Consider the following 26125-nt stretch of genomic DNA (forward strand, 5'->3'; position numbering starts at 1 on the left):
TTTAGAGAAATGACTTCAATGTTACTGATGCCAAAACAGGTATTTATATTTTAAAAGGTTGATTTTTTTAAAAAATTACTGGGAATACTTGGACAGGATTTCCACACTTCACTATCTGAATACATTATATAGGCAACATGATTACTCAGTAAGAATTCCAGAAAATTATACTAGCAATAATATATTAAAGTACTTATATATGATGTATCCATAGAATGATCATTTACTATGAAATATTTTTCTGAAATCAAAAGAAAATTAACCTATCTGCAATAATGAAAAATTGTACATTATATAAATGTAATAAATATTGCTAATTATATTTCTAATTATGCAATAACTAAAATTTAAGTTATACATTTATATTTAAACTACTGGCATATTCTTATTTCCATAGGACAAAATTTTAAAAGAAAAAACTACTAGATAAAAGATTATGAAAATTTATATGCCATATAAAGTATACATATTCAGATCCTCATCCTTTCAAATTCTGTCCAGCTTGGCAAATTATGACACACTTGTTGAGTTTGTATTTATTTATTTATTTATTTATTTATTTATTTTTATATTTTTGAAACAGGTTCTCACGCAGTTCAGGCTGGCCTTAAGCTCACTTTGTAGCCCAGGCTGGTCTGAAACTCGCACAGATCCTCCTGCCTCAGCCTCCCAAGTGCTGGGAATTACAAGCATGCGCCACCACACCCGGCCTGACACACTTGTTTATATATCAATTTACTCGATTATCAGTCTACTTGTACTTTATTTTTCCTTTCTTATGTTCATTATCTATTCGGTTTTCTTCTACATTTTCCATGACTGTTATATATCACATTGATGCATACATGAGAGTTTTTATTCATTAAGACTATTAACTTTCCTCACAAAAGTGTAACATTTATCCTATCTGAATTTGCTTTTTCATTTTGTCAACGTTTTCAAACATGTAGATGCATGTAAGATTTATTCAATCATGTGTTTTACTTTATCATTTAAAACAGCATTTACAATGTGGCTAGCTTTTTACCTTTAATTAATAAAAACTGAATTTATATAGCATAACACAAGAGATAAAAATACAGATTAGTTCTTAGCCAAACATCACAGCATGTACCTATAATCTCAGCATTCTGAGAGCCTGAAGCAGGAAGATTACAAATACAAACCTAAACTGGACAATCTAGTCATTCTTTCTCAAAAATAAAAAAGCCTGGAAATGTAGTTCAGTGCAAAGGCTGTGGGTTTAATCACTAGCACCTCAAAAATATATTTATATACATACATATAGGTACACATATCCAGATAGATTGACAGGTAGATAGATAGAAACTCTTTTTCCAAATAGTTATGCTAATTGGTAACTTTTTGCCAATTGAAACTTCTTGATACTTTCTCTTCTATTTGACTAAGAGAGATATATTTGTAATGCATGGAATGCTCACATATTAATTGACATGCTGAATGTTCTATCCATCTGTAGACACTTTATGCAATGTCTATTTTTGTACCAGTTTATCTTCTCTAATTTTATTTGTTTCCCTGACCATAAGTTAGAGGAAAATTAATAATGACATTTATTCCTAAGTTCACCTAAATATTAACTTTCTCTTTATAAAATTAACATAAAGATTCTATAACTTGTATGACAAACTGGCAAAAAACTTTTCAGTCATTAGCATGTTTATTAATTAATTATATTTTCAAACTATGTATTAATTAAATATATGTTCAGACAACAATTTACATAAACAGTTCTCTCACTAATTTACTAAATATTTTACTATCCTTACTTTCAAACATCAAGCAATGCACTAGAGATATAACGGTGACATAAAATAGGTTCTATTCAATACAGTACTGAAGCAAGAAAACACATGAAAGAAAAAAGTCTCTATTGGGATATGGCATACACACACACACACACACACACACACACACACACACACATTGCTAACAAATCCACTAGGAAAAAAAAACTTAGCAACAAAAGAATTCAGTAAAATAGTAAGACACAAAGCAAATATACAAATATCAGTCAATTTCTATACACCAACAGCAGAGTATTTAAAAAAGAAATCAAGAAAACAATCCTATTTAGCTATAAAAATAAATATTTAAGTGCAGAAGTAAATTTACACAGGAATTATAGAAAACAGTATGGAGGTTCTTCAAAAAGTTAAAAATGGAACTACTGCACAACATAGCAATTCTACTTCTGGATATATGTCCAAACTCACAGGGAATGAGAGCTGTAGGTCAAGGAGCTATCTGCACTCTCATTTTTATTTTAACAATACTCACATTAGCTAAGATATGGAATCAACTCAAGTGTTAACCTGATGAAGAAATAAAGAAAATGTGGTATGTATATATTAAGGAATACTTTCAGCTATGAAGAATACCAAATTCCTGTCATTTGTAGCAATATGGATGAACAAAGAAGACATGAAGTTAAATGAAATAAACCAGGCACAGGAAGATACCATCACATTGCCCCACTCATATGTGGAATCTAAGAAAGTTAAACTGATAGAAATAGAGAGTAAGATGGCAGTTATCTGGGGCTGTTAGTCAAAGGATACAAAATTCCAGTTAGGTAAGTTCTGAGAATGTATTTTACAATACATGTATTTTACAAAGGGTATCTAAAGTTTAAATCCTATGGTATGCTTGAAATTAAGCAGAAAGAACAATTTTAAATGTCCTGACCCCTCGAAAAATGACAGGTATGTGAGGTCACAGACATGTTAACTGGTGACTTGTTTAATCATTCCACAAGGAAGTCTCAAAACATCATCCTGTATGCCAAAAATCATACAGTAAAAATAAATAAAATAGCAATTACTATCACTCTTAAAGCCTAAATTCTAAGAAGCAAATTTATGTAAGTGCATGAGAAGAAGTAAATAGAATATTATACTAATGAACAGGATTACTGTAGAAAAGAACTGTTGCTATTACAATTTTTCTTCATTATACATCATAGCCAAGTAAAAATTTTTATGCAAAATGCCACTAAAAGAAACATATAAAGCTATACTTTCAGGAATCATTTGTATAGTTCATTACAAAAAGAAATGCCTACATGGAAGTTAGCTCAGTTTGTCATTTTCTAGGCTATGTTTGATGCTATTGGCATGGCTGATGGTCCCACTATACCCAAAACTGGCATAATTGTTCTAAACAGCTATTTTTCCTGGCATTCTAAGACTGAACCTGAATAAGGGTCACAGAAAATCCTGTGGCACAGTGCCAAAGAATCTGGGGCTGGGCCAAACAGGCAGCAACCTTTCATCCTCAACAGATTGATGAAGTAGGATCTTGCCACAGACTCAAAATCCAAACAGCAGCTATAGCTGTAAAATATCTCAAGAGTAGTCATTTCCTAAGGGTTGTAGCAATAAAACAACCAACCGTAGGCAATTTACAAGAATCACTCCAGGAATTAAACTAAAAAAAGAAAAGAAAATGATAAGACACAAATAAGATGCAACCCGGATTATCCAGCTGACCAAAGACATACGCAGGGGGCAATGAGGTGGGGCAATCTGAAAGCCAACCACCTGGCCTCTCTGAAGTGGTAACAACAAAGCCATTCAATAAGGCTCTAGAAGAAAATCAAATCAGAAATAATGTCTCAGATAACTGTAGAGATGGTGTCCACAATGAAAACCATGTTAAGGGACTCTAGAGCAGATACAGACAAAAAAAAGAGAAGCTTAAGAAAATTATGGAAGCCATGAATGCTCTACATAGGAAAGAAATGGAATCCATAAGGCAGATGTAAGCAGATATCCAGGAGAATAAAAATTTCATTGAAAATATTCACATTCAATTAAGCCAGTGTGAGGACAGGATCTCTGGTATAGAGGACAGGCTGGTGGTTAGTGAGCATGAAAAGAAAGATTTCTTAAAAATAGTAAGTGACCATGAGAAATCAATACAAGAGCTGCAAGGTGAGGCAAAGAATAATGTAAGAATGATTGGAGTCAATGAAAAAGCAGGAGATAGCACAAATGATATTTAAAAAAAAAAACTATTCACTGATTGTTTACAGGCATCATGGCAGAAAACTTCCCTGGTAGAGAAAAAGAATTTGACATTTAGATAAGTGAAGCATACAGAACTCCAATTATCCACAATCAAGAAAAAAAAATCTATAGCCAGGCATATCATGGTCAAGATTCCAGAAATTCAACACAAAAGTAGAATCTTAAAAGCTGTTAGGGAAAAGCAACAAATCACCTATAAAGGAAATAAATCACCTATAAAGGAAATCACAGCTGACTTCTCAGCACAAACCCCCAAGTCAAACAGAGCTTAGAATGAAGCATTTCAATTTCTAAAGGAAAACAACCTTCAACCCAGATTGATGTACAATGCAAAACCATCTTTCAAAACTGACAGAGAAATAAGATACTTCCATGACAAAGAATATCTGAGGAAATTTATGACCATCAAACCAGCTCTCCAAAATGCTTTGAAGGACATTCTAGAAAGAAATAATAAAGACTACAACTCCATGAACCCCAACAGAAGGAATCCATCAGGCAAGGCAAACAATTAAATGGAGGGAGGGAAAAAAAGGGGGAACCAACAACAGGAAACATGACAAGAATAAATACATATCAGTTATAACCATTAATGTTAATGGTTTCAATTCACCAAGCAAAAGACACAGACTTGGCAGAATGGATCAAGAAGCAAGATGCAACAATATGCTACATACAAGAAATACATTTAATTCAAAAAGAAATTCATAGCCTGAAAGTCAAAAGATGGAAATCAAACTCCATGTGACAGGAACCCAGAAAAAAGTAGGGGTAGCTATTCTACTTGCAGACAAAGTGAATTTCATTATGAGAGATCATTATGAGAGATGAAGATCATGACATCCTTGTGAAGAGAACAACTCAAGAGGAAGAGATAACAGTCAGAAATATATATGCAACAAATACTAGTGTACCCAACTATATAAAACAAATATTAACAGGCATAAAAAATGAAATAAGCACTAAAACAATCGTATTGGGGGAACTCAAAACCCCACTGTCACAAAAGAGAGATCAACTAGACAATATTTAACTGAGCCAAACTTTTGAACAAATGGACTTAGTAGATGTCAACACAGTGTTCCACCCCACAACATCAGAATACATTCTTCTCAGCTGCACACAGGAGGTTCTCCAAAATACACCACACACTTGCTCATAGAACATGCCTAAGTAAATGCAAAGGAACTGAAATTATCCTATGCATATTATCAGACCATAGCGCAATGAACTTTGCAACCAGTGGCAAAAGAAACCAGAAGAAATTCATAAATACATGGAAATTAAACAGCACCCTCCTGAAAATCCAATGGGTCCCAGAAATTAAACAAAAAATTAGACAGTTTCTACAATTAAATGATAATGGCAATACAACATACCAAAACTTAGAGGACACAACAAAAACCTAAGAGAGAAATTCATAGCAGCGAATATCCATGCCAGGAAAGCAGAGCAAGCACAAATAAATAACTTAATGGTAAACCTCAAACTTCTAGAAAAAGAAAAGCAGGCTAAGCCAAAAGCTCATACAAAGGAGGAAATTATAAAGATCAGAGCAGAAATTAATGTGTTGGAGACTAAAAAGAAATACTAAGAATCAACAAATCATTTAATTTAATCTTTCTTTGAAAGATTAAACAAGATCAACAAACCTTTATTCAACCTTATCAAAAAGGAAAGAAAAGACTCAAATCCATGCAATTAGGAATGAAAAGGGTGAAATCACAATGGATCCTGCAGAAATCTCAAGGATCATCTATACCTACTTTGAAAAACTATATTTTAATAAAATGGAAAATTCAGAAGAAATGGACAGATCCCTTGAAACATATGAATTATTAAGGGTGAATAAAGAAGATATAAAAATCCTAAATAAACCAATATCAATCAATGAAATCAAAGTTGTAATTAAAAACCTACCAAGAAAGAGAAGCCCAGGTTGATGGATTCACTGCTGAATTCTACAAGAAATTTAGAAAAGACCTAACACCATTACTTCTCAAATTGTTTAATGAAATTGAGAGGGAAGCAATACTCTAAAATTCACCCTGGAAGCAAGCATTAACCTGATACTAAAACTGGAGAAGGACCTAACTACAAAAGAGAATGATAGGTCAATCTCTCTAATAAATATAGATGCAAAAATCCTCAATAAGATACTGGCAAACAGAATGCAGCAAATCATCAAGAAGATTACACAGCATGACCAAGTGGTATTCATCCCCATGATGCAGGCATGTTTCAACATACATAAATCAGTAAAGGTAACACAATATATTAACAGAGCCAAGGACAAAAAATCATATTATCACTTCAATAGATGTAGAAGGAACACCCATTCATTATAAAAACCCTACTGAAAATTGGAATAGATGGTCTTTAACTCAACCTGATAAAAGTCATGTATGACAAACCAACAGCCAACATTATACTAAATGGACAAATCTGAAAGCTTTCTCTCCAAAATCAGGAACAAGATAAGGATGTCCACTATTTCCACTCTTACTCCTCCTAGTCCTGGAAAGTTTAGCCAGAGAAATTAGACAAGAGAAAGGAATAAAAATAATACTCATAGGAAAGAAAGAAGTTAAATTTTTTGCAGATGACAGGATACTCTACACAGAAAACTCCAAAAACTCTACTAAAAAACTGCTAGACTCAATAAGCAAATTCAGTAGCATAGCTAGATATACAAAGTCAACACTCAAAAATCAATAGCCTTCTTGTACATGAATAACAAACTCACTGAGAGAGAAATTAGGGAAACTATACCTTTCACAATAGCATCCAAAAAAATAAAATACCTAGGAATCAATCTAATGAAGGATGCAAAAGACCACTACACTGAAAACTACAGTACTCCGAAAAAGGAGATCAAAGCAAATATGAGAAAATGAAAAGATATCCCTTGCTCTTGGATAGGAAGAACCAATATAATGAAAATAGTCATACTTCTAAAACTGTTACACAGATTGAATGCAAATCCAATCAGAATTCCAATAGCATATCTCACAGAATTGGGGAGAATCGTCCTAAAATTTATTTGGAACTAGAAGAGACCTAGAATAGCAAAGGCAATTCTGGGTAACAAAGGCAAGGCAGGGGGCATCATACTTCCCTGACTTGAAATTACACTAAAAAGCTATTGTGATAAAAACAGCATGGTACTGGCGAAAACCACACCAAACGAAAACAGAACAAAACAAAAAAACAGAACTAAAGATCAATGGAACAGATTAGAAGGTGCAGAAACAACTACAGATATACTCAGCTACTTTATCTTTGACAAGCTGCCAAAAACATTCACTGGAAGAAAGACAGCCTCTTTAATAAATGGTGTAAGAAAAACTGGTTCTTCATATGCTAAAGATTAAAACTAGACCCATAGCTTTCTCTATGCACTAAATTCAAAATGGATCAAAGATCTAACTATTAAAACTGAAACATTAAACCTGCTGGAAGATAGAATAGGTAAAACTCTTAAAGACACTGGTATAGATAAAGACTTTATGAAATAAAACCCCGATCACACAGGAACTATCACAAAGAATCAACAACTGGGGTCTCACCTGAGATTCAAAAGCTTTTGCACAACAGACTTAACAGACAACCCACAATGTAGGAAAAAATGTTTGTCAGCTGTTCCTCAAAGGATTAATGTTGAGAACATATAAAAAATTAAAAAAAAAAAATCAGACCTCTCAAATTTAAAGACCCAATCCAAAAATGGGAATCTGAGATGAATACACACTTCTCAGATAAAAGAATACAAATGGCAAATAAATATATGAAAAAAATGTTCATCATAACCAGCCATTCAAAAGATGCAAATTAAAACAACACTGAGATTCCCTCTCACTCTAGAAAGAATGCCTATTATCAAGAAATCAACCAGTAATAAATACTAGAGGGGATGTGGGGAAAAAGGAGCCTTCCTCTGCTCTTGTTGGGAGTGCAGACTTGTGCAACCACTGTGGAAATCAGTATGGATACTCCTCAGAAAACTAGGATTGGAGGTCCCATTTGACCCAGCTATTTCCCTTCTAGGTATCTTCCCAGAAGAATTAAAAACATCATACCACAGCGGTATGTGTGCACCCATGTTTATAGCAGCACAATTTGTAATAGCCAGATCTTGGAAACAACTCAAATGCCCATCAACCAAGGAATGGATAAAAAAGATGTACTCATTTTATACAATGGAGTACTACTCAGCCTTAAAGAAGGGTAAATGGGAGACTTTCATAGGTTAATGGATGCAACTCAAGACCATACTCATAGGTGAAATAAATGAAATGCACATGTGTAAACATCATACTGTCTCCATAGCATGAAAGGCTGAAACAGTAAATAAGATCCAAAATGTGTAACAGATATTGCAAATTGGGAATAAGTTTCAAAAGGAAAGAGAAACTGTAATTGGGGGAATGGAGAAAACAGGAAAGGAAAAGCAGAAACAAACAAACAAATATATATATATTATATATATATGACAGTTAAGATAGTTATACTCCTATTTCTATTGTTTTTATGCTGATTCTGTCACTATTTTTTCTTCTACTATGTATCACCTTTTCCTTCCCCTTTAAAAGTCTAGTAATATACCATTGTGTATTTAACATTCAATAATATATATTTTTTTTGGTACAGGGAATCGAACTCAGGACCTGGGCAGGCACTTGTGCTGCTGAGCTATATCCCCGGCCCCATAATATGGTTTTTTGGTAAAGTATTCTTTCCATGGCTTTAAAGAGTATTGAGACTGTTCTGACTTTAAGTTAAAGAACAGACTACTTTGATATTCTCAAGGCTTGTTTTTTATCCGTTTTTTCCAGTGCATCTACAAGAGCCTTTATTTTAAACTGATTCAGCCCCATGATTAAGGTATAACTCTTCTGAAATCTGTAGCATAGTCACCATTATACACATCAATATACAATATTAAATATTCTTAATTTGCAGATGATGCTTAAAGAGATAAACGGAACAGAGATATAAAAGCTATACTTTGCTCTCAATAGTTGGGGATAAACATAACATATTACATCTCTATGAAACCTGAGGTTATGTTTACTTATTTATAAACAATGACATCTGAACATTTTTTATAACACCTCATAAGATAAGAACACTAACTAGGTCAAGAGAAAAGGTCAATATTACCTTTGTAAAATGAGTGGGCAAAGCTCTGCTCAGGAATTAACTTGGCAAGGAATCCATGGTTCAAACTTGGATGAGGGATAGATGGTATGACCACAACTGTGGAGAAAATCATGGAATCAAATTTGCAGTAGCATGTAACAACCTGCAACATGGTTTACTGAAGATTCAGGACAATTCTGTAATTACTGCAGCATGCCAACTATGCTAACAATAAAGAGTGCATCTCTGTAGACAGAAGAAATGCTATGCATTAAAAGAAAAAAATAATACGTTTGTCAAGAGTCATTTTAGCAACACACATAGTGATGCAGAAATATACAAGAAAATCAGATCTAAAAAAGCTCTCTATAATATTATTCATTTTATACATATATGAAAGACAGGAATACATTAAAAATGAAGAAAAATTCGTGGTGATCGAAAGTATACTAAATGACATAATCAAGTTTATAGGTTAAAATTAAATATGATATGCAAAAAGCAAAATATTACAGCTAAAATATAATCTTTATCTCTTAAACAGCAGTAAAAGGTAAATGAGATGGGATATATTTATGGAAAATAAGATGCAAAGATCTGACCAGCAAGTGAGTAGAAATTATACTCACTTTTTAAAATACTTGTTTAATTTCTAGACTGTATCCATTTATTTAGGACAGATACTTTCAACTACAAATTGACATAGTGGCACATGCAATAATCATTGAGTTGCATAGGTTACACTACAAACAACAGAGAAACAACCTGGAAATTAACACTTAGCAAAAAATGCACATTATCATTCTGTGATATTACATTAGTTGCCAGAAAATGTTTACAGTTTTCAAGCAGAACAGGCAAAACTGATGTATCAAGAACTCCTGCAACACAGCAGGTTTTGCAAGTGAGAAAAATAATATCTCGAGATGGTTCATTGTTGTATATGATGTTACCTCACTGCAAGCCTTTGATTTTTAGTTGAGGCCGCTCTGTATAACTTTCCTACAATTAGTACAAAATTTGAAATGTATGCCTGTGAATTGAGAGACTATTTAGCTATTTCAACATGTACAGTAAAGTGAGACAGAAAAAGAGAGAAGGAAGAAAAGAAAGACGGAAACAGGGAGAAAGGACAGAGGGAAGAAGAGGGGAGAGGGAAGAAGTAAGGAGAAATGGAGAAAGAAGTGAGAACAGAATGAAGAAAGTTATACTGGGCCTTGGCTATAAAGATTTACATTTTTAGCTTACTCTTGTTCTTAAGCAATTATATTAGGATCTACTTTTATAAGGATTAAAAAAGAAATGTATTTAAAAGTAAAAATTACTTGTATATGTATTAAACAGTGATATAAATAAATGGTTTGCATTAATAGATACAGTAAAACCAAAGCTCTGGTGGTGAAATGAGAATATAGTAAATATCATGGAAATACCATTGGTAGTAATTCATAATTTTTATATTGTGATTATTCATAATAGTATTTAATTAAGGAGTATCAAATTAGCCTACACCATTTCTAAATACAGGCCATAATTATGAGTAAGTCCAATTTAAATACAGATGTAAAAGTGGGAAAAAAAGAGATGATGATGATGAACTAAGTAACTAAAAACTATTAAGTACCTGTACTTGTTGGAGAATTTATTTCTTGTCTGATGTTTCTACCTGCTTGGCTTCCAGTTCTTGCCGTCTCTCTCTGGGGTTCTAATATGTCACGATACTTAGAAACCATCAGAACAGAAATGAAGTAAACAACAGCCAGAGCTAAGAACTGTGCCTGCTTGCTATCATCCTGTGTAAAATGAAAAGGCAGTTTGACACTCAAGTTGTTTGAAGTGTAATCTCTGAAAGTTTAAGAAATTACTCCCACTCCATTTCTTTATAGAGGCAAAATGACATTTTTAATGAAAATCTGCTATATTGTTATTTAACATATTGTTATTTACTAAGTACCAGGCAAATATACGTACAAAACTCTGAAGATGTACTGTTATGAGCTTTAGACTGAAACATAGTTCTAAATATTAAAATGCTATAGTATTGCTAAATAATGCCATGAAATATTAAAGCATCCTTTGATTCTTTACCATTTTAAAAACTATTTGTGCAACAGTATGGTATGTGTGTTTATATAAAACACAAGTGGCATGAAGTTGAAAAGAATGTCTCAGACTTTTTTTAAAACTCAAGAATTTTAAGTATGATAATTGAATAAAATTGGTTAGATTAAATTACAATTGGAAAAGGTATCAAATTAAACATACTACTATTACTTGAGCAAGAGACTAAGCAGAAAATGAGGAAGATGTAAACAATGGGGAAAATGAATTAAAAATAAACTCAATATGAGTTCCAAGTGTAAAACAGGAGTGTAAGAAAAGACTAACTCAACCTCTGATTTCATTAACAGATAAAAAAGTAATGACTCAATTATTCTGCAGCGCAAAAATGACTTCTAGAATACAAGCAATACTTGAGGTTCTTCATTTCAAAAGCTCAGTGATAAGATGGAAGTTTTCCAGAGGAGAACAAGGCGCCATAGTCTGAAAAATGTGTGTGCTGTGAGGTAAAGGAGGTAACAGTTTAAAAAAAGTAGGCTGAGTCCAGTAAAAAAGATAATATTATAGTAGGTTTTGTTTCCAAAAATATAATGGCTGCATGTATCCTTGAAAGCTCCATTCACAAAGGCTACCTACTCATCTTTTAAACAAATAATGATAAGATGATCTCTAATACCCCTATATCTAAAGAATACAATGTAAATATTTAGAAAGTCCTTCCTATAAAGTAGGTAAAAGTGATATTTCCAAATTAAAACTGTAGGCATTTTTGGTCCACAAATAAACATGTAAAAATAATACTAATAAGCAAAACAACATGCATTAAATTCTAATACCTTCATTAATGAGTATATTCATTAGTTCATTTAAGTACAATGCAAACAAGATTCTGAATGTACAGTATTTGCATTTGTCAGCAAAGAAACCATACAGGATATATTTACTGATCATTTGGAATTATCGAACAGAATTAGCACAGCTAATGAAAAAAATAACCAAAATAGATAAAATTCACTCTGAAATAATATGGATTCAATATTTTACACTCTACAAGTCACACATTTGTAGGGCTGGTTTCTTAAGTGTTTACAATGTGTACTCCTTGCATCATAATGCTAATGTAATACATACAGAGAGAAGGGACAAAAATCAAAAGCTTACACAGCTACTACCCAAAAAGGACAATCAGACCAGCAAAAGATACCATGAAAGAATAAATTCACAACAAAACTTCTATTTCCACCATTGGAAACACAGTACTAGACAATAAGAAGTCACTCAATAAATTATGGGTACAGTGAATGAATGAATGTCAACTGCAAAGCTGCAGAGCTGTAAATAAAAGACACTGAACTAAAGTAGTAGCCAAGCTAAAAGCTCCCTACATAGCATGAAATGAGTTGCATTTTCATTTTAAAACCAGGTCTCCATGCCATTTGTGCTGTTTATTCACAGTTCTGTCCTTGAAAATAAAGTATGATATACAGAGAGGTTAAATATCTGGAGAATAACTACATTTTTAAACTAAGTGACTTGTTTAGGTATCATAAAGATATGAACTCCATTGCTTTAAAAATTTGCTTTAAAAATCCATCTCTGCACTATTTAAACCTGAATAAATAAATTAGTAAACTGAAATTGTCTTAAAATATTAATGCACCAATGTGGATGACTGAAAACTTTCAAATTCAATGTTGTGAAGATTAAAAATCAGTTTACCTCATGTTAGATACACATGATCTAATAGAATATAAGTTCGAGGGTAAAGGGAAAAGCATAATGAATTTACATTCGACCTCAGAGTATGAGGACCACTGAAAAATTTTTAAAGCCTTTTTTCTCCTTAACATATAGCAAATTTTTCCACATAACTATTTTACCTACATCTAAACAGTGCATGAGTTTAAATCAGCAACATCTTCATCATAGAAAACACATGTGAGCAATAAGAATTTATTCCCTGACGTTTTATCAAATTTTCTTCCTACCATACATCTAGTATGGCAGTACTAACAAAACTCAGAAATCCTAAAAACCAAATAATAGTTAATCTCTAAATTTAAATGTTTGTATGCGTACATATAGTTTTACCAGGAAAACCAGTTATCTGAAAAATAAAACAGCTGAGAAAGATTCAATGGGGAAAAAATATTAAAGTTCTCCACCCTATGATGACAGTCTATAGTTATTTGATCTATGAAGACAGGTATACTATAGGGGCATGCACATGAATATATGTTTCTTAAAAACTTCATTTTGGAACTCATTTGTTTTAGAAATGGTCATCAGATTCAAAATTTCAAAAACTTTCAAAAATAAAGTAGAATTCTCTATAATATCTACAATCAATTTTAAAATATAATCATTTGTATACATACTGCCTGAGTGAACACATAAAATATGATCAATTGTAAAACACTTTCTAGGGTCACAAATTACTTATCTGTAATAAGGGATTATGTAATCTATGAAAAATGGTAATAAAAGGATAATGCTTTTCTAGAAAGATTGTGTTAGTATTCTGACTCTACCTTATACCAGTTGGGAGTAAAGATGGTCATACATACTGCATAGGACTTAGAAGAGGCAAAGCAGTGCCCCAGGACTGTAAGTGGGGCCTCAGCCCTTGCCCAACAGAGGAACTGCCACCTGAGAAGTTCCAAATAGCATAGGATCCAAGTATAGTGGCAGACTCTACTCACACAGCATAGATTTGGGGTATACAGGCCCTGGCCTCACCCCATCATCCCCTCTCCAGCAGACGACACTTCAGCCTTGACAGCATTTTTCCTGAGGTGAGTGGCCAGGGAGCTGCTCCCTCCCGCAACCCACCTGTTCTTTCTCAGGCTTTGTGTGGATTATCAAGCAACCTTTGCCTGTGTTGGGAGTCTTCAGTATTGACCCTGAGTGCACCTGAGTCACCACCTGGACCCTGCAGTTTATCCCAAGCAAACTGGGACATTGATCTGGCACCCAGAGCTAACACTGGTCCAGTTTGAGCCCATATCTAGCACCCTGGGCTCACATAAACCTACATAGAATTCTCATTGCCCTGCTCCAATCCTAGACCCCTACAGCCTCTGACATCTAACACCAATATAGAGTGACCAGTGTCTCCACTCTGCATTCACCCAGTGCCCCAGACACAGACTCTGCTTATTTAAACCTGACAAGGCCAGTCCTCTGCCTGGCTCAGCAGTGAGGGTAACAGCTGTCTGTTCTGCCTGGCATGCCAGACACCTACGAGATATCACCCAGCACTCTGTACCCACACTGGGCTTTTAGAAATCTGCCCACATTAGCCCTGGGCTGACCTGTTTTACCTCTGAGAATCCACAGGACTGAGAGTCAGGTCTAAAGCCCACAATGGGCTCTTCATATCAGGAGCCTGTACCACAGACACTGGAGAACACATCAGGTAAAGGGCACTGATCCCCAAGGAGAAGGAACGGAGCCTCAGAAACAAGACCCCACATCCTCTCTGGTCTGGCTCCCCAACTTGAGCAACTGCCACAAACGGGACTACAGAGAGAGTTGCCACTGAACAGAGGAACCTCTGTACACTCACAGACTATAAAGAGGGACAACTGGGAAACTGACTTACAAGAGTAAAGACTACTGACCTGGGAAGAAAATGCTCCTCTGGAAATACATAGGAACTTTCCCCCCTCTCTCGTTTCCTTTTCTTCTACATTACTGGCACATTTTTTCACTTTTTTTTGTGGAATCTGGCATTTTACCACTCATTTTCTTGTGCCCCCACTTAATATTACTTTGCTGTATTTGTTTGAATAGACCTCCTTTTATTCCTTCTCTCCCTTTCTTTTCTCACTTTCAACTTGTCCCCTTAGTAGTTTTTCTTAGTTTTTTCCCCCTACTTTAATCTCCCTTCCCTATTATTTATACTTCTTGGTTACTGCTACTCAATACCACAAACTTCCCTTTACTCCTTAGGACTCCTACATCAATCTTACCACGTTCTTCACATCTACCACTGCTTCATTTTTCATATTTTATCTTTTTTCTCTTTTTTCTTGATATTACCTCACCTATACCAACTACACTTACGAATCTATAGGTAGTTAACTGTATCTTACTGTGGCTCAATACTGCTTTATGGTGAAAGGGGGTACATCACTCTATCGAAGGGATTTCTACTATGTGTAATTTTCTGATTTGTCTAAGACCTTGCTATGTAACTATAAATCCTGTACCTAGGGTGAAAGATGCCAAAGTATTAGTTATTAGAGTTTGTCATTTTCCAGTTTATGCTTAATACTACAGTTATTACTGACTGTACTAAGTTAGCCAAGGTTACACTGCCATTGTAATCAACTGATCCTTCTTCTGTATCAATGCCTAGATTGTCTGCGGGTCTTTCTCTTAACCCTCAACTGGAAGCTTAAGATAATATAGTTTCAGAGCTTGATACATATTGTAAACTCAAGGAACACAAGTCATGCAGCCTTTATGATGTATGGAAGGTACATCCTGGCAAACTTAACGCAATTCTTTTCTTTCACAAAGAAGCTAGGCACCACTGCTGTTATACAACCTATGTACAAAACATTCATGACTCTAAGAGAAATTACCACTATATCATAACAATGTGGTCCAAGTTTTCTAACAGTGTAAACAGAAAGCCATCATTAACATAAGAACTTTCTAGATTTTGTATGTTAGTTCTGGCTGTGCTTTTTAAAGATGAAGATGTGCTATGTTGTAACAACTCATTCATTGAAAAAATATTCTTTTCACAATACTTTTTTTGATGATTCAATTTCTAAATAGTTAAACTGTTACTAAAAATCTTTTTCCAGGTCTTAGAATCAGATATTAAATAAAATCTTTAATCATGGTTCTAATACTACATTGTTATTTAATAATTATAGAAGTAATATAGGTGTATTATAGAAAATTTGAAAGTACAAGTAAGTGCAGAAAGATAAAATCTGTTTACCTAGAAATAATTATTGTTAGAATGTGGGTATTTTCTCTTTTTAGAGATAAAAATACACACACATACATATAGTATTTGTAGTACTGCTAATGTGTCTGTACATACTGTTTCTTTCCCTTAAAATATACCAGTTATTTTTCTGCTTTGCTAAATTTCCCTCCAAAATATCTTGAGAGCTGTACAGTTTTCTGCTAACTGAATATGCAAAAATCTATGAAGCTAAAAAATGTCCCTGGGAATTTATAATGTTGCCACTTTCCTGTAATCATCCCTGATGAAACTATTAAGCTAAGTAACTTTCCAGTTGAATGACTGGGTCAGAGACATCAACATTTGCAAGAGTTTTAACACATATTGAGAAAGGGGTATATAAAAGTTCATCAAATCCATACTTACATATAAGTGATAGGTAACAGCATCTTTCCTTGTACTCTTATAATGCTACATATTGATATTTCAAATTTTTATTAACAGTGAAAGGTATGTTGCCTTTTTTGATTTTCATTCTGCTGTCTACTGGTAATAATGACCTCTTATCATGTCTGTTGCCTTGTATTTCACATTTTATCTCTATTGCCTATTTTCCTGTCCTTATGTTTTCTGGTCATTAATTTTTCCAGGGATTTATAAGAATACACATATGAATGACAATTATTCTATCGTATATTCCTACCTATGTAGTATTCTGTTATTCCTTATTACTTAAATATATCTTAAAAACTGTGTAAAGTACAAAACATTCCACTAAATTTATTGTTAAATACAAATTTCAGGCATAAATTTTCTGACACATTTCCTGAATCATTAAAAAACAGAATCCAAAGTAGCTGATTTACCACAATTACATTAAAAATGCTATCAATATTGAATCTGGTATAAAACACTGCATTTTCTTATGTAGTTCACAGAAAGGTCATTGCTTTACTTGAGTTAAGTAACCATAGGATGGGTGGGTTCCATAAAATCTTTCCCTAAACTATATTTTCCCTTAAGCTTCATTAAGCTACATTTCTAATTCAAATTTCCATAGATGTCTATCCTTTTAAAACTCAGATTCTTCTTTAAAATGTAATTTGCACATAAATTAATCACCATCAATACCTAATGACCTAATCCTTTCATCCATAATAAAGTAACACTGATTAATAATAAAACTTTCAGTACTTGAACATGGAGCAAGAAATAATGAAAGAAAGGAGTAGATGATGTAAGCTAAAGTAAATCTTAGTTTTTCAAGGCCATCCCTACTCCATCAGAATTTCATTTAACTTTTTAAAAAGTGACATTAATAAACTTTCAGAGAAAGCTGAGGCTCAATTATTTTACATCAAAATTACCAACAAATTCAGGGTATTTAGTTTCAATATACAGATCCATTATAAATTTTAAATTACTTTATACAAATGACAGTGGAAAGTCCTTTTTCAGAGAAGCCACAAAGACTTAACTTACCACATCCCGAAAGACAACAGCACGCAGGCGATTGATATCAACATCCTGCAGAAGTCTATCAGGATCCTTAATAGGAGAAAGATTACCTGGAACATTTTCCAAGGGAGCCTTAAAAACAAACGAGAATTATGAGTAAAATAAAAGGGAATAGTAAATAAATAACAACTCCCAGGAAGTTACACAGAAATATCATTTCTAATATGCTTAGCTTATTCTGAAGTGGCCACATGCTTTCTTCCTCTTCTCTGAGTTAACACTGATTGACAACACTCTACAGCTTTTAGGTAATACAGTCACACAGTAAATTAAATTAGTGAGCCTTGGTCCCCAAAACTCTGCCTTGTACTTGTTTACCTATAGGATGCATTACAAATTGTGTGCAGTAAAGTTGATAACATACATAAAGTGCCAAATGTAATCCCTATATGTAAATGATATGTGCTTTTTGCTGCTGGGACAGGAATCAGACCAACTTTTACTTCTCCATAGGTGTCACTCATGACATGTCACTCCTAACCAAAATATTTGATTCCTCTGAAGCCCAAAATAGTAAAAAGAGCATGGAATTTGAAGGTTGATAATTATTTGATTTCCATTACAATTCAAAACTTACCAGCTCTGCCATCTTATATGAAAGCTTAACTTTAGTAGAACTCTGCTAGATCATCTAAACAATTATATTTATCACATGAAGATTTAGTGAACATAGCATTTACAGTAGATAGAAAAAACTAGATCTATTTAAATATTACATTTTACAGTTTACAATGATTGCCCTAATTTGACCATTATAAAGACTACATGATAGGAAATGCTTGGACTGTGGCTTTTTTTAACCCCACAGGATAAAAATAAGGCCTCCTAAGGGTTTGTGACTCACACAACTCCACACAGATTAGTGGCAGGGAACTGTATTTTTTTAAGCATACAGAAAGATTAACTATGATTTTTTTTCTTATTAAAATGCCATACAGGAAACATTAAACATGAGGAGGAAAAAAAAGGAAAATAAAAACTTTTTACTCCGGTCCATTTATTCCCTACCCCGAAGTGTGTTTTGTTATCAACTCAGATCTGGTATTTCTATATCTAGGACTTACCCATTTTTCATTGCAAACAGCTTGCCAAAGAGATATGAGACACTAATCAGCTTAACTAAATCACTACCATTTGTTTTCCTGGGCTTTTCAGTCCGTATTTTACCCATAGAGCAGTATCTGGCTTGAAAATCTCAAAAGGTTCCCTCTTACCAACTAAATAAAGTATATACACCTTCGAGATATAAGCTTCCCAAAATAGCCATTTATTATTTATTTATTTATTTCTATTTCATCTATTTATTATTTTTTATATATTTAAATAAATTATAAATATATAAATATTTATTTCTATTTCATCTATTTATATATATATTTAAATAAATTATACATAAATATAAATATAAATATAAATATATATTTAAATACATTTAAAATTTATTTCCATCTATTTATTTATTTCCTAAGTGTATACGGAGTGTGTAACTTTTAGAAAGGGAAAAAGAATCAGTATCAAACGAATGTTCACTGCATTCCAGGAATTACTAAGCACTTCTGTGCACTATTTTTTACTTAATTAATATAACCAAGCTATAAATTAAGATTTGTAATGAGCAAAACTGCAAAACTGAGGGTCAAGAGACTAAGGAATTTGTCTCTGGTCATGAAACCAGTAACGGCTGACCAGAACACCAACTCAGAACTGTCTTCCTTTTACGAAGTATCCCAGTGCTCTAAACAATTACAAACATGTACAAGATATGGGTACTGCCTCTAGTAGCTAACAACCTACTTAATATCTATACAAATAACATGAGGTAGATTGCTGACACATTAATATTTAATTTGACAAGCAATAAAGGGCCCTGTGGAGTCTTGTGAGTAGTAAAATGATATATAGTAAAATTATCTTGTGATTGTTTCCTTGAGTATAGTGAGAAAGAAAAAAGGCTGTAATACTGCAAATAATCAACAGATATGATAAATATGTGGTTGGTCTGTTTGAAAATTGCAGAAGTTTAAACTCAGAGAACTTGTAAAACCAATTAAATTTCTATTTCAATTACTGAGCAAAAAATTACTATATCAATATTAAACACCTAATACAAGTAAAGTGAATAGTAAGGGACAAAACTGGGTTTTAACAGAAACATCAGAGCAACCCGCCCTAGACTGCAGCGGCAGTGGGAATGTCAAAAAACACCTCCCTAAGAGACTAGCATTTAAGCTAAAACCAAGAGTGGAACAGATTTTAGCTGGGTAAAAGATCAAAATAAAGGTATAGGAAAATATGTAAACATCTAAGAGGTTAAAAACAAAATGGTATTCTTTTCATGAACGAAACGAAGTCTGTAGTATGATTAAAGCAGTTCAATCAAGGGGGAGGGTACACATATACACACTCCAGCTGGGGAAGTAAATGCTGATCAGCCATGCAGGACCTGGAAGTCATGCACATAAAACTGGAGATGATGAAGAGAATTAATTTAGAAGGAGAATTACTAGTATATTTTAAATATTCTATACTGTTTATTCATTTGAAGGTCAATATATTTTTGTTATAATTACTATTGTCTTCCACCAAAAGCACATCCATTTAAAAACTGCATTTCTCATTTTTGAACTCTGAAAAATTTTTAACTATTAGAAATAGAAATAATGAAGACGTTTTACTGCTACATGCTGATATAATTCTGTTAGGAACCCTATGAAGTGGAAATTATTACAGTAGTATCTTCATTCAATAACCCCAAAATGCAAATCTCAAAAAGGTTAAATAATCTTGGTAACATAACTATAAAGCAAAGACGCCAACACCAAGGGTTAGAGCTGTCTTATTACACATGCCATTTTGTTTACACATTACGCATTTTGTTCTCATAAACCAAAACAGTTTTTCCAGTTGAATCAGATTTATTAACACAGAGTATGGTTACTTACCTTTGATGCTGTTGAGGCAGCCACGCTCTGTGGAACTTCCTGAGGTTTACTGCTTCCATGGGAAGATTTGTGTCCCCGGTCCCTCTGTCTCTGTCGACATTCTAAACAGTTTCTCACAGCTACACAGCAAACTATTTAAATAACCAATAGCATATATTAAGCATAAATTGTTGACTGTGATGCACTGAAAACTTGTTAGCATATTTATTTTTCTATTACTTCCCTTTCCTTCACCCAGTACTATTTTGTAAAATCAACAGTCAATAAATATTTTTAAATTATGAGACAATAATGAAAGTATATAGAATATACATTATATATACAATAAATATCTTAATGAGAAAATAAAGACACAATATTACTAGCCAGTTAGTAGCTGAAAAATAAAAACATAATATTACTACCAGCTAAAGAAACAAAATATTAACAGGAACTCTGAAGTTTCCAATATATCCTTCCTTATTCTACTTCCCTCCATCTCTTCCAATTCTGATCAGTAAAAAATTATAATAACTTAAAATTCATGTTTGATTTAATTTTTTAATAACAAGGTATGTGCCCTTAACTTCACTATCTTTGTGGCTACTGGTTCATAACTTCCTATTGCAGGCACACTAAAGTTCCACAAGTCCCATACCTCTCCTCCTCAGAGCAGGTGAATCTATAGCTGTTCCTGATAAGCATTCAACATGTTCACTTATTTTGTAAAATTAGTAAAGTATTGTAACCAATTACACCAATTTTCTAATCAGAACACCCAAGTTTGAATCCTAACTCTGCAACTTATGAGTTGTGTAATCTTAGGTGTGCCTCAGTTTTCTCATACATAAATTGAGGATAAAGGTAACTTTTCCCATAGAAGGCTACTGTTATGAATAATTAAATTAATATATGCAAAGCCTTAGAATAGGAAATAACACAAAACAAGTGATAAGATTTTGCTTTATTATTGTCTTCCAAGAATTTCCTGTGGGTGACACAACAATTAAATCTGTTAGGTACTATTAAAATAAAAATAAAATCAATTTAGAAATCAAAACTCAGAATAACTAAATTAATGTTGGTTAGAAGATATTCAGATACTTAAAAAATATTTAAATCAGTTTTACAAGTTCTATCTATTAAATACCAATGGAAATGTTTCTAATGGCCCACAGGAAATGAACTTACACCTCTTGGTTTCCAGAGATATCTCAAAGTGGTCAAACTCTACCTTATAAAGAATATGAAATATTTCCTCCAATTTGTTCGTCTTTTAAAAACACAAAACAAGCAGGTTTCAATCTACTATATTCTCCTTCCTTATTCTTTCCTTGAATCAAAAACTTCTCCCCCATAACTACCAATGGGTAGTATTTTTATTGGGCCTTTTCAAAATTGGAAACCATACATATCAGGAACTTCCAGGAGCGGCTTGCTGTCTACTGTTCTGCTGATGTTCTAAGGCAGGTATAAAGATACAAGCTTTCTGTTTGCCTAAAGATCTAAATAAATTAAATACTCTTAGAAAGGTACTGGGATTGATTCACGATGCAACGCAAAGATTAAAGGTGTCCCACTCTGGGTTTGAGTGCTACCCACCCCAAAGGCAGGTAGCCTGGATAGAATATAAGGGACAGAAAGAGGGGTGCTGTGGTCACTTGCTGTCTGCTGCTTTTGCTGCTTTCTGCCTGCCACGAACTATTTCTTCTCTGTGATGCCCTCTGCCTTACCACCCTGCCTTGGAGCCAGCTGATTATGGACTGAAACCTCTACAAACTGTGAGCTAAAAAGAAATCTTTCCTCCTTTAACTTTGGGTGATGGGTATTTTGTCTCAGTAATAAGAAAAATAACCAAGACACTCCTTAAAAATCTAATAACCTTACCTGGAAAGGGGAGACATCAAACAAACAAACATATTTTAACTTGGTTTAACAGATTAATAATCAATTCAACTAAATTCCCTTCAACTACCCAGCCAATTATTGGTCTCATAATCCTTGATACCTCCCTCTCATATCAAGCCTCCTTTACATTTACTGTGAGCTTAACAGTCCCTTCATGGAAAGCACTTCTCAGTGTAACCCAACTATTATCAAGAAGCTCCAAAACGATCAGTTTCACCAGGCTAATTATGACATCTCACCTGAGACAAAATGCTCACTCAACTCCTCCATTTCTCCAGACCACCTACAATCTCAATCTCTTTTCCAGGGCTCTAAGCTCTTCTTGTGAGATCTTACTAACACCTCACCCTCCAGTAACTCTATATGAATTCAACCTGTAAGACAGGCCTCCTTGAACATAGCATATGATCTGGAAACGTGAGCCAGGCCCTTTTTAATACACAGCTTTGGGACTCCATACTGTACTTTACAACACCACTTCTTGCTACATCTCAGGACCTGCCTTTCCCAATTAGAACACTTATTCCTTCGTGGCCAGCAATCCTATCTGTGCCCGTCCAATAAACAGACCCAGAGAGACACATACCTTAGCCTATCAACATGGCCAAGGCTAAGACACATACCTTAGCCTATCAATGTGGACCACAACACCAACGTCTCCCTGTCCCCATCACTGACCATATCTGCCAAAAAGGGTAACTGCTGCAATTCCCCTAACAACATACCCACAGAAATAGCCACTGAGTTGGGAAAACTGACCACTTCTCCCACCTTCTACTAAAGCTTATCAAAGGACTAAAAAGACACAAAACCCAAGCAAGATCCAGGATCAGTGGGGCCATTCCTATTGCGCACCATGACAGATTTGGACAACAAAACAAACAAGCAAACAAACAAACCTCCATAATCCCACAAAACAGCAGAGCAATACAACAGAAAATAGTCAAAAGAGTGTAAAGGTCCACCCATTTCCAATCTTGCCTTCCCTGTCCCCAACAATGTCCAATTTTTATTTGTTTTACTCTTTATGTTTTTTACTTTTTTCATGCTTCTCTGTAACAAAAGACTGAAATGTTAGCTTAAAGTCCCCCATCCCCATCTCCAGCAGTCTAACCTCAATGTTAGATTTAAAGTCAGCTAATCTCCTTATTCCATTCCTCATTCTATCCCTGGCCTAAGCTCCACACCCTACCCCAGGCTTAAGAGATGCTACCCTGTCTGCTTCAGAACCCTGGACTGGCTACTGCACTCACTGTGCTAAAGTCTTTCTTCCTCCTTATGTTTATCTCCAGATCTGAAATGTAACCTAACATGTGATGGTATTTCAAGTTACAAATGGTTAACGGGTGCCAATTCCATTACAGCTCTAATGTGAATTTAATTCTGAAAAAATTAGAAGACAATTAAATTGGCTAATCATCTACTTATACCAATACTTTATGTACTATAGAACTGTATAAAAGTAATCTCTAACAATTACGTAAAATGTACTGTTACTCTTAACAGACTTACCTAATCTTAGACACTGTCGCATTAAACCTCCAGAAGACATGTTTTTCTCAGCTTCAATCTCACTAAAATTTAGAGAGCTGGCAAACACAAGTACATCAACCATGGCCATCAGTCGGCTAAGGAAAGTAACTGCTGTCTCTGCTGACATGCCTTGTGTCACTTCAATATTTTCCAATTCCGTCTTTAAAAAAGTAGAGGAGTTAAGCTTTAAAATTTGGAAATATAAGCTATATAACAGACACTACAAGTAAACACACATTTAATATAAGTAATTAATAAATGATAAACTAATCCTATATATCCCCAGATTATCAACAATGTAGCTTACCTATCAATTACATTTAAATAAAGGGAAAAATCATTATAAAATAAATGTCAGTTTTTAAATGTCATTAGTTGTAAAAAACTACACATACGAATGTCTACTAGGTTTATTTTTTAACTTATGAAGATATAAAATTGACATTTGTTTCCTAATATCCTCACTCTCATTTCTAAATAGCGCTGACTTTTCATATATGTGTTATGACTAACAGGAAACACAAATGGTGATTTGATTTCATTTGGCATCAAGATGAGACAGCTGTCAAATTATAATGTGTAATTTCTTATCCATTTTAGAATAAACTGAAATCACTAGGTATTTCACATGCACAATAAAACTCGGGTAAAAATAATCAAGTGGATCATTAATTCCTCTAGATATTTAATCTGTGACCTACAAAACACTAACAACAAGAAGAATAAGTAGCATTCTAGACTGGAAGCTACTAAGATATTATCTGTGATAAAACCTAATTTCACGTTTTCAGAGGGAATATTACAAAGTATCCTGCTTCTTAAAATGTGTAACTTTGTAGTTTTATAAGCAATGGCAACATTTATTTTATTTTCTCTTGTGTACTATAAAATATCTTAATGATTTGAGCTCCTTATGATTAGGTTTGATTTTCTCAGTGCTTAAATGAGTGAAGTACAAAATGCCTTATAAGTAAAAATATTTCTATAAATTTTATAAATCCTAAAATGGCCTTAAATGCTTAAAATGGCCACACTAGCTATACTGATTAATCTTACCTTTTAACCAAAATGATAAAATCACGTAAAATATAAGCATATGCAGTAGATTTCTGTTCATATTTAATGTTTCATTTTGACTTTATTTATACACATCATTCTACCTACACTTCTTCCTGCTTGAAGGAGCAGGAACATTAATATTGAAATGTCACGGGAAAACGGTGATTGGGGGATGTCATCAAAAATTCTTTAACGCTTCCTTACGAGATGGGTAATTTCTTCAAAACTAATAGGTAGCTACTGCAAGCACTATATAACTAAGCCTAGTTTAAATTTGAGTATGAAATATAACAGGTTTCTTCCTTACATTTGCCAACAAAACAGGAGTAAAACCATTCTCTCCAAACTGAGCTTGGAAATAGAAAGTTTAATTATTGATTATATATTATGTACACTATGCCAATGAAGTATCCATAGCCTAAAAACTTAATTTATTGCTTGTACTTTTAATCACAAATTCCTTACAAAGTAACACTTCATAGAAATATAACAACATTTCCAACATAACTTGGACATGTAGCATAGCATACACAGAATGAGTGCACGGCACCAAGAATTAAGGATTCGGGACCATGATGCAACAGTTCATTAACAAAAGCAAAACCCTCGTTTTAAATCTGTTTCAGTTTAAATTTTCTATGACTGAAGGGGTGTGGCCATTGCTTAGTAGTATCAAACATTCTGAAACTACTTTAAACTATTATTAGAATTTAGTATGTGCAGAGATGTGTTCTCAAAGAAATTTTTATTCATTGTGACCTACTGAAATTCTACCTACCTCCCTTTATTTGCTAGTGATATTAATTACAAGTTGTTTTGAAGTTTATAGCAGTAACTATAGTTCATTCATTTCAAAATGAGTAAATTTATAACAGAATTATAATTATAAACAGAATTTCTAAGTTGAACATGTTACTGAACACCTATTTTTTACTAAAGTATTAAACCTTAAAGTAAAAGTCATTCTTAACATAAAAAATAATCTGAAAGAAGTTTCTTAT

At 33.5% G+C, this 26125-nt stretch overlaps 1 protein-coding gene across 7 annotated transcripts in view; it reads right to left on the reverse strand.

Annotated features, from left to right (window-relative positions):
• The window catches only part of Nbea (neurobeachin), a gene marked incomplete at its 5' end in the record, with an annotated part of 638824 nt that overhangs the window by 419140 nt on the left and 193559 nt on the right, over positions 1–26125 (reverse strand). For all 7 annotated transcript variants that reach the window (XM_013515839.1, XM_013515836.1, XM_013515838.1 and 4 more), the window contains 5 exon segments: positions 9216–9311; positions 10819–10987; positions 17668–17775; positions 20646–20776; positions 24045–24225. In XM_013515839.1, the coding sequence (XP_013371293.1) occupies positions 9216–9311; positions 10819–10987; positions 17668–17775; positions 20646–20776; positions 24045–24225 (685 nt within the window).

The sequence above is a fragment of the Chinchilla lanigera genome, unplaced genomic scaffold (genome assembly GCF_000276665.1).
Source record: "Chinchilla lanigera isolate Chin_1 unplaced genomic scaffold, ChiLan1.0 scaffold00030, whole genome shotgun sequence".
NCBI classification, from domain to species: domain Eukaryota; kingdom Metazoa; phylum Chordata; class Mammalia; order Rodentia; family Chinchillidae; genus Chinchilla; species Chinchilla lanigera.